This window comes from Dermacentor silvarum, chromosome 10, assembly GCF_013339745.2.
Source record: "Dermacentor silvarum isolate Dsil-2018 chromosome 10, BIME_Dsil_1.4, whole genome shotgun sequence".
Taxonomy (NCBI): domain Eukaryota; kingdom Metazoa; phylum Arthropoda; class Arachnida; order Ixodida; family Ixodidae; genus Dermacentor; species Dermacentor silvarum.
In genome coordinates, this window is record NC_051163.1 from 18,005,159 (window position 1) to 18,019,718 (window position 14,560).

General features: G+C 48.8%; 1 protein-coding gene across 1 annotated transcript in view; it reads left to right on the forward strand.

The window, feature by feature from the left end:
• Positions 1 to 14,560, forward strand: part of LOC119430895 (neuronal acetylcholine receptor subunit beta-4) — a 40,177-nt gene that overhangs the window by 7,677 nt on the left and 17,940 nt on the right. Inside the window, exon 3 of the mRNA XM_049657484.1 lies at positions 10,454 to 10,498. Within this exon, the coding sequence (XP_049513441.1) occupies positions 10,454 to 10,498 (45 nt within the window). The remainder of the gene's footprint in view (positions 1 to 10,453; positions 10,499 to 14,560) is intronic.

The following is a 14,560-nucleotide window of genomic DNA, read 5'->3' on the forward strand; positions in this document are numbered from 1 at the left end:
GTGTTGACGTGTTGAAAATGTAGCATGCACCATATTAGCAAACTAGTTTAACGGCACCAAGTACGAACACAGAGGGAGCATTAAGCAAGGACAGGCGCAGTCTTTGTTTGATGGAAGCAAGGACTGCGCTTTTCTTCGGTTAATGCTCTCCCCGTGGTCGTTACTTCGCGCAGTTGAAATATGTTTGCTAAGATGCACCAACTCGACCAGCAAGTATTTTTAACGATATGCCGTATTCGTGACAGCAAAAAAAGGTTAATTAAATTTTTGTTAGTTATGCGTTTGATGTCTGTAATTGACGTAATATTCAGCGGAAACCTGCTAGGTGGAGAGAAGTAATTAATGGAAAATGAGACATCCACCCCAATCGTAGCAATTGCTACTAAGGAAACCCACACGAAAGAAAAGCCTCGCAGCTGAAGAAAGATTCGTCCTGGTCCAGGGCTGCGAGGCGAGGCTTTTTTTTTTTCGAGGAACCCGTATGGGGGTTTCCTTTGTACCAGTTGCTACGATTGGGTGGACGTCTCATTTTTCATTTAACGTCTGTAAATGTCCGCGAAAATTGTATCCGCTAAAGCGTATAAATCGCCTGTTTAAGCAGATTTCGAGTAGCTATAGCATCGCGTTAATATTAAAATTACTGTCAGTTTAACATTACAAAACACCGTATTATCACTTTCCAAATACCGTGATTGGCACCCATCTAGCTACTCTTAGTGAACCCCCGGTCAGCTGCTCTGCGCATTACACAGCCTGCCCAGCTCCACGTCTGGCTCGCAGTCCCAACAAGAAATTCAGCTACTGCGCTTTGCTCCCTAATCCACGTCGCCCTTTTCCTATGTCTTAAAGTTACGCCAAGTATATTCCATTGCATCGGTCGTAGCATGGTCCTCGACATCCTCTCAAGCTTCTTCGTCGCTCCCCAAGCTGCTTTAAATGCGCTAATGTGTTTGTTAAAAGCACCGGGACTCATTAAAAAGTATAGTGTGCGGACATATATATTATTGCGATAGCAATTATATGGACACTCCAAAGCAGATTTCTGCCGTCGCCGTCGTCGTCGCCGTTGCCGTTGCCGTGAGGTTCCGTATGACGTCAGTGGAGATGAAATCGTCGCCGCGCGCCACCGAACGCTGTATGTGCGAGTGAAAGGGCGCGAGGGACGCGCGCTTTCACGGGGAGTGAACCCACGGCGGAGAACAAACGCGCGTTCTGCGCCGTGCTCCCTTAAGGGCTGCAGAAGTAGGCGTCTCTTTCCTGCTTTACAATCACCATATATTGTCACGAGCCTCTAGAAGTGGACTTGAAGGTTTAATAACCCGTAGAGCAGCTGGCTCTCGGAAGACGCGACCGTCGGGGCTGGCTCGAGCAGAGAAGGGGGCGCGCGGTCTTTCTTCTCTTGGGCTCGACCCACTCTTGCCCTCGACCCACTACCTACAGGTGGCAATATCCCCCCTTCCGAACAAAAGCATCGCCTCGATGCTAAAAAAAATAGGCGTAGAAGACAACGACGAAGAAGGCAGGCAAAGCGAAAGTACACAAAAAAAAGTAGCCGTCACGCCGGCACAGTCAATGAACGAAGAAGCAATCTCCCAAAGATAAATGAAAAGTAGAAACAAAGAAGGGAATGAGAGAACAAAAAAAAAAAACGAAAACAAAAAAAGTTACGGACGCGCAATGTACGGCTTCATGCGCACAACATGAACTATGTCTGAGCTCGGTTGTCTTTGTGTCCTACTCCGTGTCTGCGATGATGTGTCCGGAACAACTTCGTAGTTTACGTCACTGACGCGGCGGAGCACTTTATACGGACCGAAATACCGGCTTAGCAGTTTTTCACAGAGACCACGACGGCGAACGGGGGTCCACACCCAAACTTGGTCCCCGGGGTTGTAGGACACGTCCCTGTGGCGGATGTTGTAGCGTCGTGCGTCTGCCTGCTGCTGCTGGCCGATATGCAGCCGCGCGAGCTGCCGGGCTTCCTCAGCACGCTCTGCAAATTCCTCGGCGTCAGTTGTCAATAGGTCAGCGTCTTGACACGGCAGCATAGCGTCCAGCATCGTCTGGACTTCGCGACCGTAGAGAAGGCGAAAGGGCGTGAAGCGCGTCGTCTCTTGCACGGCGGTGTTATACGCGAAGGTCACGTAAGGCAAGATCCGATCCCATGTTTTGTGTTGAACGTCTATGTACATTGCGAGCATATCTGTGACCGTCTTATTCAGTCGCTCGGTAAGTCCGTTGGTCTGCGGATGGTACGCGGTCGTCTTGCGATGCCTGGTGTTGCTCAATTCAAAACCTCGTCCATAAGCTGCGCTGTGAATGCTGTCCCTCTGTCAGTTATTACAGTGGAGGGAGCACCGTGACGCAAGACGATGTGGCGCATGAAGAAGTGCGCTACCTCTGAGGCCGTGGCTCGTGGGATCGCCTGCGTCTCAGCATAGCGTGTTAAATAATCAGTCGCGACGATCACCCATTTGTTGCCGTCGGCAGAAAGGGGAAACGGTCCGAGAATGTCCATGCCGACTTGGTCGAAAGGCGTGTGAGGTGCTTCAATTGGCTGAAGTAAGCCAGCCGGTTTAACGGATGGTGTCTTGCGGCGCTGGCATTCACGACAGCCTTTAACGTACTGTTTGACGCTTGCCGAAAGCCCGGGCCAATAGTACATTTCGCTTACTCTAGCGAGTGTTCGTGAAAAGCCTAAATGACCAGATGTCGGTTCGTCATGGCAAGCGAAGAGGACGTCGTCGCGCATGTCCCTTGGAACCACCAGGAGGTAAGCACGGCTGGTCGAACGAGCATTCTTCTTATACAGCACGTTATCTCGCAGACAGAAGGACGTCAGCGAGCGGGACAGATGGCGTGGTATGGTTGTGTCGCGACCCTCTAAATGATCGATGATCGGTCGAATCTCACCGTCGTCACGCTGCCGTCTGCTCAAGTCCGACGAACTAATGGCGCCCAGGAAGCCGTCATCATCCTCTGTTTCCTGACTGGCAGGATCAATGGGTGCGCGGGACAGCGTGTCAGCGTCTTCATGCTTACGGCCAGACTTATAAACGATGGTGATGTCAAATTCCTGTAGCCGCAAGCTCCACCGTGCCAGTCGTCCTGAAGGGTCGCGCATGCTTGCCAACCAACAGAGGGCATGGTGGTCCGTCACTACTTTGAAGGGACGACCATAGAGATAGGGGCGAAACTTGATGATCGCCCACACGACCGCGAGGCACTCCTTCTCCGTAGTCGAATAATTCGCCTCGGCACGGGACAGGGAGCGGCTGGCATACGCTATAACTCTTTCCACTCCATCTTGAAGCTGGACGAGCACTGCGCCAAGGCCAATGCTACTGGCGTCGGTATGCACCTCAGTATCAGCATCATCGTCAAAATGTGCAAGAACGGGTGCTGACTGAAGGCGCTGTCGTAATTCAGCAAAAGCCGCCTGTTGCTCATTATGCCACACAAATGGCGTATCGTCTCTTGTAAGGCGTGTCAGGGGTTCCGCTATCTTCGAAAAGCCTTTAATAAACCGGCGATAGTAGGCGCACAAACCCAGGAAGCGCCGGATGGCCTTCTTATCGGCAGGAGCTGGAAACGCGGCCACAGCGGCAAGCTTGTCTGGATCGGGTCGGACCCCTTTGGCGCTTACTACATGACCGAGGAACTTGAGCTCTTCGTAACCAAAGTGGCACTTTTCGGGCTTAAGTGTGAGGTCTGCCGATCGGATGGCTTCTAGCACACTCCGTAGGCGGTGAAGATGCTGCTCGAACGTTTCAGAGAAGATGACCACATCATCCAGGTACACAAGACAGGCCTGCCACTTCAGTCCAGTAAGGACAGTGTCCATCATTCGCTGGAAAGTAGCCGGGGCTGAACACAAGCCAAAAGGAAGCACTCGAAATTCATAGAGCCCATCTGGAGTCACAAAGGCTGTTTTCTCGCGGTCGCGTTCGTCTACCTCGATTTGCCAGTACCCGCTTTTTAAATCGAGAGAAGAAAAGTACTGGGCGCGCCGTAGTCGATCTAACGAGTCGTCGATACGCGGCAGCGGGTACACGTCCTTTTTAGTCACGTTGTTGAGCTTGCGGTAGTCGACACAGAAGCGTAGCGTTCCGTCTTTCTTTTTGACAAGAACGACCGGAGATGACCACGGGCTGTTGGAAGGTTCGATGACGCCATCGTCAAGCATCTCTTGGACTTGCGTACGTATGGCTTGGCGTTCTCTTGCCGACACGCGGTAAGGCTGCTGGTGTATCGGGCGTGCGTCGTCGTACGTGATGATCCTGTGTTTAGTGATGGAAGTCTGGCGTACCTTGGAAGAATGTGCGAAGCAGGTCCTGAATTCAAGCAAGAGCTTGCGCAGTGCTGTCTGGCTATCGGTGGACAGTTCAGAATTGATGTCAAGATGGCCCAGAGACGTGTCTGCTGTCTCCACTACTTCTGACGTGAAACAGTTGTTAACGTCTGCTATTGCGTCTGCAAACGCTAACGAAGTGCCGCGGAACAGGTGTCGGTGCTCGTAGCTAAAGTTGGTAACAAGCAATTGCGAATGACCAGCACGAATCTGTATAACACTGCGAGCCACACAAACACCTTGTTTCAGTAGGTGTTCCAAGTTACTTTCGGCCACCGCTTCGCCATCGCGTAAGCCACAGCATGTGACGTCGACGAGGACACTGGCACGTGGAGGAAGCGTTACACTGTCAGCAGACACACGAAGTACGTCGTCGCGCCGTCGGCCGTCTTGCACGTCGATTGCTCGTTCGGCAGAGAAAGTGATACGACGCTCTTGCAGATTGATAATCGCGCCGTACTCCTGCAGGAAGTCAACCCCAAGGATAACGTCGCGGGAGCATTCGCGTAAGACAAGGCAGCTCGCTACGAATGTAGATCCTTGAATCTCAACTCTAGTCGTGCAGGCGCCCAGCGGAGTAACGATGTGGCCGCCAGCCGTCCGAATCTGCGAGTTATGCCAGGGCGTGATCACTTTCTTCAGCTGCGTTGCTATTTTGCCGCTTAGTATCGTGTAGTCTGCGCCGGTGTCCACTAAAGCACTAACGGCATAACCGTCAACAGTAACTGGTATATCGAGCGAAAGCCGGTCGTCTCGTTCAGTTGCAGGTGGTGTCGGGTCGGTATCTTTCCGTAACTGCGTCCGTCGGAGGTCTTCAGCGCTTCGACCGTCAGCGACCTCGCCCCCAAAGATCGCTTCAGTTAGTTTTCCCGGCGGGGACTGGTCGACCGCTCGGGAGAATACCGCTGGGGCGGAGGTGAAAATCGTCTCGGAGACGGCGAACGCGACTGCCGCCGGGCAGGCGGTGGCAAGCGCTGCTGGGACAGGTATTCCTGAATGTCCCGGGGTCGTTGGCCGTATCGGGGCGGCGGCGAGTATGCGGAAAAGCCGCGAATCCCAAGGCGCCGGTATGGGCACTGGCGGTACAAGTGGTCAGCTTCACCGCAGTGGAAGCACAGAGGCCGCGAATCGGGTGTGCGCCAAACATCCGACTTCCGAGGGGGCGGGCGTCTATCGTCGACGTAGTGAACCGCTTGCTCCGTACGATGGGCAAATGGAGCGGCATGAACAACGGGCGGCGGCGTGTACCCAGCGTCGTAGTACGGTATCGGCTGCACCGACTGAACTGACACCGTAGGAGGAGCACGAACGAATAGCGGCGGAGAGGAAGCAGGGCGCTTCAGGGCTTCCGCGTAGGTCGCACGAGGGTATTCAGGAGGTACTGCCGCAGCGTTAGCAGGAGGCAAGGTATCACGAAGCGCCTGGTGCAGTTCGTCCTTGATAATGCTCGCTATGGAGCTTACCGTAGGTTGCGGTGTTACAGCGGCCTTTTGCAACTCTTCACGCACTACAGAGCGGATGAGTTCTCGCAGTGAGTCGCCGTTGCTTCCTATGGCCGTGAAAACGTCAGCAGCAGACATGCTGTTCGCTTGCCGCTCATACAAGTTCGAGCGATGCAGAAGCATCTTTTCCATGGTTACGGCCTCGGACAAGAACTCCGCGACCGTCTTCGGAGGGCTCCGTATGAGGCCAGCGAAGAGTTGCTCCTTGACCCCGCGCATCAGATGACGTAACTTCTTCTCCTCCGTCATTCTTGGATCCGCTCGTCGGAAGAGGCGCGTCATGTCTTCGACGTACGTGGTCACAGTTTCGTTTGGCAACTGGACACGGGCCTGAATCGCTCGTTCCGCTCGTTCGTGGCGATCAGAACTGGTGTAGGTCTCCAGGAGCTGACGACAAAACTCGCGCCACGACGGCAGTTGCCCGTCGCGGTTCTGAAACCACGTACGCGCGCCATCCTCCAGGTAGAAGTAGACGTGTCTGAGTTTTTCCGTGTCGTTCCATTCGTTCACGGAGGCCACGCGCTCGTATTCGACCATCCAGTCTTCGACGTCTTCGAACACTGTGCCATGAAACGTCTTTGGGATCCGTGGGCTCTCAAGTGTGTAACGGTTCGACATCGTGCTTCCCGTACCGGTTGGGGCGGTTTGAAGGGTGGCGCTGGTCATACCGGTCGATGTGGTGGGAACCGTAGCGTCGACGACTTCTGGGGACAGTCCCCTGATCCTGCGGCTGGCCCGATGCACGGGAGTGTCGACAGGCACTGGATTCGTAGCGCGGATCCTTGGAGGGGTCTGCAACATCCGTGATGACGCTTACCCCGCACCTCCACCAGTTTGTCACGAGCCTCTGGAAGTGGACTTGAAGGTTTAATAACCCGTAGAGCTGCTGGCTCTCGGAAGACGCGACCGTCGGGGCTGGCTCGAGCAGAGAAGGGGGCGCGCGGTCTTCTTTCTTCTCTTGGGCTCGACCCACTCTTGCCCTCGACCCACTACCTACAGGTGGCAATATGTAGAGCAAACGCGCCTTCTTCCGACGCGCGAAAGGCCTTTGGGGAGGGGGGCGGGGGGGAGGGAAGGGAGGCGACGTTTAGGAGCGGCACCAAGTGCCTATTTATATCAGAGGCTCCGGCAACAGTCACCAACGCCGCATGCATTTTGTGCGAACGCGGGCAAAACGCCGACGGCGTCGACAACAGTTCTGCGTGTTGCCGGTGCTGCTGCATGTCCAAGTTTATACAGCTTATAAAGCTACTATCATTACTTCGTATAGCTCTCTACAAATTTGCTATCGCAATTGATGCTTCGCCGTTCAGGTGAAACTGCGACAACTTTTTTATTTATCTTATCCTTGTTTCCTTTCATCATTTCGGCCCTTAATCCATCCCCCTGTGCAGAGTAGCCAACCGGACAATTAATCTGGTTACCCTCTCTGCCTTTCTCCTTTTGTTCTCTCTCTTTCGCCTAGCTTCTGCCCCAGAGGTTAGTAGTGGGACAACGCATTGATTGCACACTTTTACTTGTAAAGATAACGATGAGCAGCCTGCTATTAGTTTGGAGTGCCTGCTACACACCATCCAAACCATTTTGATTCATGTTTTCGTTAACGGGTTAAAGTTTGTTTCTTCTTTAGTTATTTTCTCATTTTAACGCTTCTGTTTTGCCAATTTCATCGTTCTAGAACACTTCATTTGCTAGAACGGCTCAATTTAGCCAATCTAGGAAGCTCGTAAGGAGAGACATCATTGTCAGCCTTGAGAAAAAAAATAAGAAGGTGCGAATTTTTAGTTTGACTTGACAAGTACGAACACCATTCCACATCAACCAAAATTAAATTAATGATATCTGTATTGGAAAGGCTGGGACCTTGGCCTATTTTCGGGGGCAAAGGAAATTCAGATACGGGAAAGGGTGGAAAAGCAGTGGTAAAAAGACGATGACCAGTCTGTGTGGGCCTTACAGAGTAAACCAGACTCGTCAGTGAAGGGCAGAAGCGAGTCGCACATGGTGGGCTTATCGAGCCCGTCCACTTGTCGGATCCAGGCGTCGTATTTCGGAATCGTCGTCCTGTCTAGGTATATGTGACGTGCCTCTTCAAGAGCCTGATCTTTAAAACACGTTGCTCAACTTTTTTTTACCGGCCATATAGGGTATTTTTGAATGAATTAAATGTTAATTGAATAAGAACAAACACACCCTATTAAAAAAAAACTTTTGCCCCATAACTCCCATATTCAATAATCCGGTATGAAATATATATGATCCCATATAAAAACCCATCCTTCCCATATTTCATATGATGGTAGTTGATATAGGAGTTATGGGAGATACGAGGATTTTTCAGTAGGAAAGTAATAGTCGAGTTATTAGTATGAATTAAGTAACAATGACATGTTAGTAGAATAAAATTATTTAGTATATTAATTACTAATTAGTGATTGCTTGCTGAACTACGCAACTGAATGCTTGGTACAGCGTATTGATAACGCTACTTTCAGCTTCCCATGAGGTTTACCGTATTTAAATATAAATTATGAATTAAAAAAAGCAATTAAAATGTTTAAATTCTGGGGTTTTAACGTGTGAAAACCGATATGGTTTTGCCGCACGTCATAGTGAGATATTCTGTATTAACTCGGAAGAACCATAACCGCGGTTCTTTAATGTTCAACTAGATCAAATTGAACACGTGACCTCGTGCTTAGAGGTGCAACGACGTAGCCACTAAGCCACGACGGCGGGTCGGTATTAAAGTCAGCGTATAGCCAGAACGATACGTTGGGTTGGGTGTTTGTGAGTTAAAAGCATGGAAGTGTAATGCAGGTAGGAGCCCGCTGTATTGGACATGAGCCGCTTAGCCAATTATCCTTCCGCAATTAGACAGATAGATGCCGTATCAAGAAGGCTAAGTCACGAGCATTACACAGTTGCGCTCTTTCCTATACTTTCTTCCTTATATATATGCAGGCGCGGTATTGTGACACGTGACATGTACTGTGGTTAAAGGGGGCGTTTCAAGTTCGCTATTTTGGCCCGCGAGCGGCGCTGGTTAACATTCCTAGGGCCTAATTTAGCACACGAACCTTAATTTAAAAAGGAATGGGTGAGAGTACGGCCGTAACGGTGGCGTCATTGATAAAACACCGCACGCGCAATGCGGGGCGGATGCAGGTTCGCTCCCCACCTGCGGCAAGTAATCTTTCCGTTCACTTTCACTTCCGTTTGCCTGGTTATTTATGCATTTCAATTACCTATAACAGTTAACTTCAGCTATGGTTTGTTTATCTAGAATGGTCTGTCTCTGTGTGTGGCAGTAGTGACTACCGAAAATAACTGAATCCCTCGGATACCTTACTATTCTGGCTCGCTATATGCAAACGCCTTCTTACCTTCTTTCCAGAAGCCACACCGAAACAAGACATTCAGACGCACATCGAGCGTCTGCACGAAATGCTCCTGAGTGCTGACGTGTACGACAAAACACTGAGGCCCATCCCTACCTCGAACGTGAGCACGGCCACCTTGGTCGAGGCGTCCTTCCCTCATCGACACATCGTCAGCGTCGTAAGTGCCCTCCGCGTGAACTTGCTGCATTCGTAGCGTAAGTAATAACCGTCACGCAGTACGTTTGCCTGTTGGCGATTCCGTACGTCTAACCTGCCAAGCAAGCGTAACCTGACGCGTATATTTAGTGTGACGCTAACAGTTTAACGAAAAAGGTCGCAGCTTCGCAGAAAAGGCGAGGCACCGATTGCGATAGCAAATTAGTAGACAGCTATATACGAAGTAAGGATACTAGTTTTGTCGGGCGTATAAACTTGTCAACTTTTGCTTACTAACTAAATTAACAAGCGTGGTGTCACACGCGCACTAGCAAACGTTATCACATCTCACTCGATGACCGCTCACACTCGCTGTCAAAACGCTGGAGTGAGAAAGCGCGGCGGCACCGCGGCGAGCGAATTGACATTCGTGCGGCCTCTTGCTTCAACGCGAACTAAGCGGCGAGAACACAGCGCGCACGCAGCTAACAGCCCTCTGTCCCCATCGGAGATCGCTTTCAAGATACTACCCTTGTGGCCGCGACATGCGCAGCCGCCGTCGGAGCAGAACGCCCCCCCCCCCCCTCACCCTGTGCCTTTCCGTGCGATGGAACACAACGCGCTACCTCCCTGCTTTCTTCCCAAGCACGCGCGAGATGCGCCAACAATGTCGGCTCACCTATCGCTTGCACTCGCCCATACGGCATACGGCGTGCGGCGACCATGTTATCGCCCTTGGGCTTTATACGGAACATGACGGCGACGGCGACGGCAGAAATTCGCCTGGAGTGTCCATATAACTGCTATCGCAATAATAAAAGCAAATCGAGGCAAGAATAACATTGCGGATGCCGTTTGCATGTGGTTACTGTATCAACGTTATTAAAACGCACGCGCACGCGCACGAACACACACACACGCACGCACACACACAATCATCCACGCTTCTTCTTCACTGTTTTAGTCAAGCGTTGACAATAGATAACTGTTCACTGGCATTCGTTTGCTTTTTGTATGTGTATTCTAAGTGGCATCAGTTTTCCACATTGGTTGTCACGCAGGAACTCGATGAGGGATGGCTTACTGTTGTTGGACCACTGTTGCTCGTAAGTCTCAATTTCTCATGGTTTACTAAGCCGTAATTCTCCGAAGAGACAGCCCATCACTGTTACTAATACAATTGCTATTACTAGAAGAAAAATTGAAAAACAAAAAAATGGAATAACTGGCACGTTAATCTGTGCTACAGAGATACGACGTAGAACGAGGTATCATTCCCGGACTGTACCGTGAATTCCTGTCAGTGTTTGAATAGAAAAAAGAACGAGCGCAAAAAACTTTAAAATATTATAAGAAGACGACACGATGATTTATTAATTATAAATATTTTTTAACGGTGGAAAGCACAGTTATATGATGGATGATTTTTTTTAGACCATACCGAATTTTTAAAAATCGCCTGTCTCACATAGCACAATCATAGTCCTCGAGCTCGATTACTCGAACAGGCGGACAAAACTTGCGCGAGAAATAAAAACGCTTATTCATCTAATTTTAAAATGTTTCTAATTAAATATTTAAGTAATTGCTTTACGACACATTGCAATTCACGAATTTTAGCCGGTGAGCTCGCAAGGCACATTCACTTGAAATAGATTATCAGAATGACACCAGTTTCGAGATATTAATTCCTGAAATTTACAATGAAATTTAGTTTCACTGCGGGGCATTTAGTTTAGTGCTTCAATGTATAAAATGGCGTTTCGTTAACAAAAAAAAAAACAAACAAAAAACAAACAAACAAACAAACAAAAAAAAAAAAACCACGCGAGTATGACGGCGCATATCTCTAAACAGGTGCCATCTTTGGAATTCGTTTCAGCTGCATATGCCTTCTTGACTGGAAATATACATCAACTTTTGCCGTTGACTGCACATGAACGCTCACCCTGTCGTTTTTCTTGTTGCATTTTATCTGTAAGTTTTTTGTTTCCACATTCAGACATAATGCTATCAGTAATGTGTAAAAAGCTACACCAATTATGCGGAGGATAAATACTAATATCAACATTATTGTTACTATAATTAAGACTCTTTGGCTAGTTGGTCTGGAATGTTGCCGGGATGTGCCTTGCCAACTCACAAGCTACAATTCGCGAAATTAAATATGTGCCTGAAAGTAATCATAACGAAACTTAATTAGTGATTCTTTTTATGAAGTAGAATATGCATTTGAATTTACTGTGCAAGTGATGTCCGCCTCTTCGAGCAGCCAAATTCCAATATTAGAATTTTGTTATATGACATCGGCAATTTTTGAAAATTTTGTATAGTCTAAAAACAAAAAAGAACATCACACACTTGCTAGAGGTCTTTGCCATTCAGACAAGCACATACACGGCAGTGGATCTTAAGCGCATGTGGAATCCATAGTGTCTGCTGATCAGAACGCATTTTATTATACTAAATGATGGGTCAATAACTTACGGAACACCGCCTCTCAATTAGAAATAGGGTGCTTGCTCATTTGCCGGTTCACTGCGGTGAGTGCTCCTGCGCTAACGAAATTTCTCGTGATTAAAATACACTCGGGAAAAAGTAGCACCACGATGGCTCGTGAACAATTCGCTCGATTCTTATCTCATTCTACGCAGTGGGCCGCGATGCATTATAGTGACGCATCCGTTAAACTAACGAAAAGAAGTGAATATGGTTCGATCGGGAGACACTTTTAATTCTGCGTGTTCTGACGATTCATCGCTGCATCTGCGCATGTCAGTTGTGCAATGTCGCATACATGTGTCTGTGGGCCTTCCCGGACAAAGTAGATGTGCCGTCCACCGCAAAAGTATGTGGTAGCCTTCGCGACCTACGCGGCGATACATTAAATTAGAAGTACCATGCCTAACAGTTCAGTAATTCACATTTGCAGGGGAAACCGCATCCCATGAACTTTTGCCGTTGACTGCACATGAACGCTCACCCTGTCGTTTTCCTTGTTGCATTTTATGTACTAGTTTTTTTGTTTCCACATTCACACATAATGCTGTCAGTAATGTGTAAAAAGCTACACAAATTATGTGGAGGAAAAATACTAATATCAACATTAATCTTACTATAATTATTATGCTTACTACACGTTAAATAAATTGCTGATTGATTGATTGATTGTTTGATTACTAATACGTCATGAGCACTTGGCACCAACCTTTTGCGTTGGTCTCCGCGTCAAGACCAAGATTTGGCCCCAGTAGCCGAGAGACCACCACCGGGAAGACCATCCTGCCAATTACTAAATTTAATAATAATTAAGCAGTCGCTAGCCGCAATGTTTTCGATTGTCCCACGAGAATTGTGCCTATTACTGAGGTCACGTTAGGTGAAGTGGCGGCCATGTTAGGGATAAATTGTGTCAAGAAAGTTCAACGTTCCTTGTTTAATTACGAGCCTTGCGAATAGTTAGTGAATACTAGTTTTCTCTCTATATTCACGAGTAATACGAGCCGCGTAATTGATTTTCCCAGTGACATTGGTGAACTAAACGATGCAAATTTTGTAAACTTCAAGAGGACAATAGAGGACATGTTACAGGTGATGTAAGCAAACTTCGAAGTGCGTGAGTTGCGGCGCTTGCAGTAAATTACTCCTGCAGGCGTTCCAGCGTACAATTCAGCCCACGCTCTGGGAAGAACTATCACTGATACCATGTTCAAATTTCGTGAAAATGGGGCAAACATTATGAATTATTTGTATGACTGGTTAAATGTGTGTAGGTAATTTGCGGTCTTTTCAAGAAATACCGCAGGCAAATACTCGAAAGAGCTATACAGCCGGTAATACCTGAGTCTCACAGTGTCCTGGGAGAACTGTATGTGACACCAATTTTATATTTGGTAGTCATTGTGTGTGATGTCCGTCTGGATTGTGTGCAGTTGAGTCTGATGCGTGCGCTAAGTAAGATGTCTGCACATTGGTTAATCACGGTGCTAATTAAACGTTCTGCGCTTTTCCCGTTGCCATGAGAAAGCGACATGAGACACTAAATTTAAATTTGCACAAAGTAGGGACCCTGTCGAAAGTCATAGGCGTTCAACGCTTTAAATTATGTGGCCTAATTCTAGGCAAACGAAATACTTGATTGAATTGGTGTAAAAAAATGTTTTCGGCGACGAAAGCGTTTCGTAACTTGCCCGCAACGGTCATCAGTCACGATGGCGTAAAATCGCAACGATAAGGTGTATTTAGGGGTGACATTTTCGAGCGACAACCTCCGGTGGTGCTTTTTCTTCGAGAGCTTTCACGAGTCTCTAGATTAAATACATCGAAATAGACGAACAAAAGCGTTTCTAGCACAGTGTCATAAACGCTGTCATGCAGTACCGCGTTGCTGCGGTTGTCACGAGCGAGAGCGCGACGCGGCGACGACAAACGGCCAGGGATTCACGGCGTGCCCGAAGCCACCAGTCATCCCGGATCACCCTTAACCTTTGTACCCGCCACAGTTTACCTCCAACATACGGCGCGTGGGCTGTGTATACGCTCAGCCGCGCGGACAGACATGCGCAATCACGACAGGGCAAGAGGAGCTGATATAGGGAGACGCATGCTCCCCTGCACTCCCCTCAGCACGCTCGATCACGTGGCCTCCCCGTGAAACTGAACTAAAACGACGCTGTTGAAGGGAGTTGTGAAACGTTTTTCTTGCGGCGGCGCGGTCGGTACCAGATGTCAGTCACCAAACAGCCAGCAACGCAGCCTGCGTCGGAGCCCCCAACTTGCTTTGAAACGTAATTATGAGTGAGTGTAAAATATAAAGTTAACTTGCGCGGACCACACTTGAATAGACAACTTCAATGCGCGGTTTAATTTTGGCGGTAATCCGTAATTATTTTGTTTCTCGGGTCGCGTTTCACCGGCTTCACGTTGGATGTCAACTAGGAGTTTGTACTGCTGCGGCCGTGAACGTTGCTGGCGCCATCACCATGACATATAAATATAGGGGCACCCTTATTTAAGCGAACCTCTATATGGCTAGGCGAAATCGCCTGTCCACAGAAAACTATCACCATCAGGCTCGAGCGTCGTCGTCTTCTTCCGCAGCTGGCTGCGTTGCCCCTAATCATTCCAGCGTAGAATTTCGCTTCTCTTCTGTCGCCGTAATGGGGAGG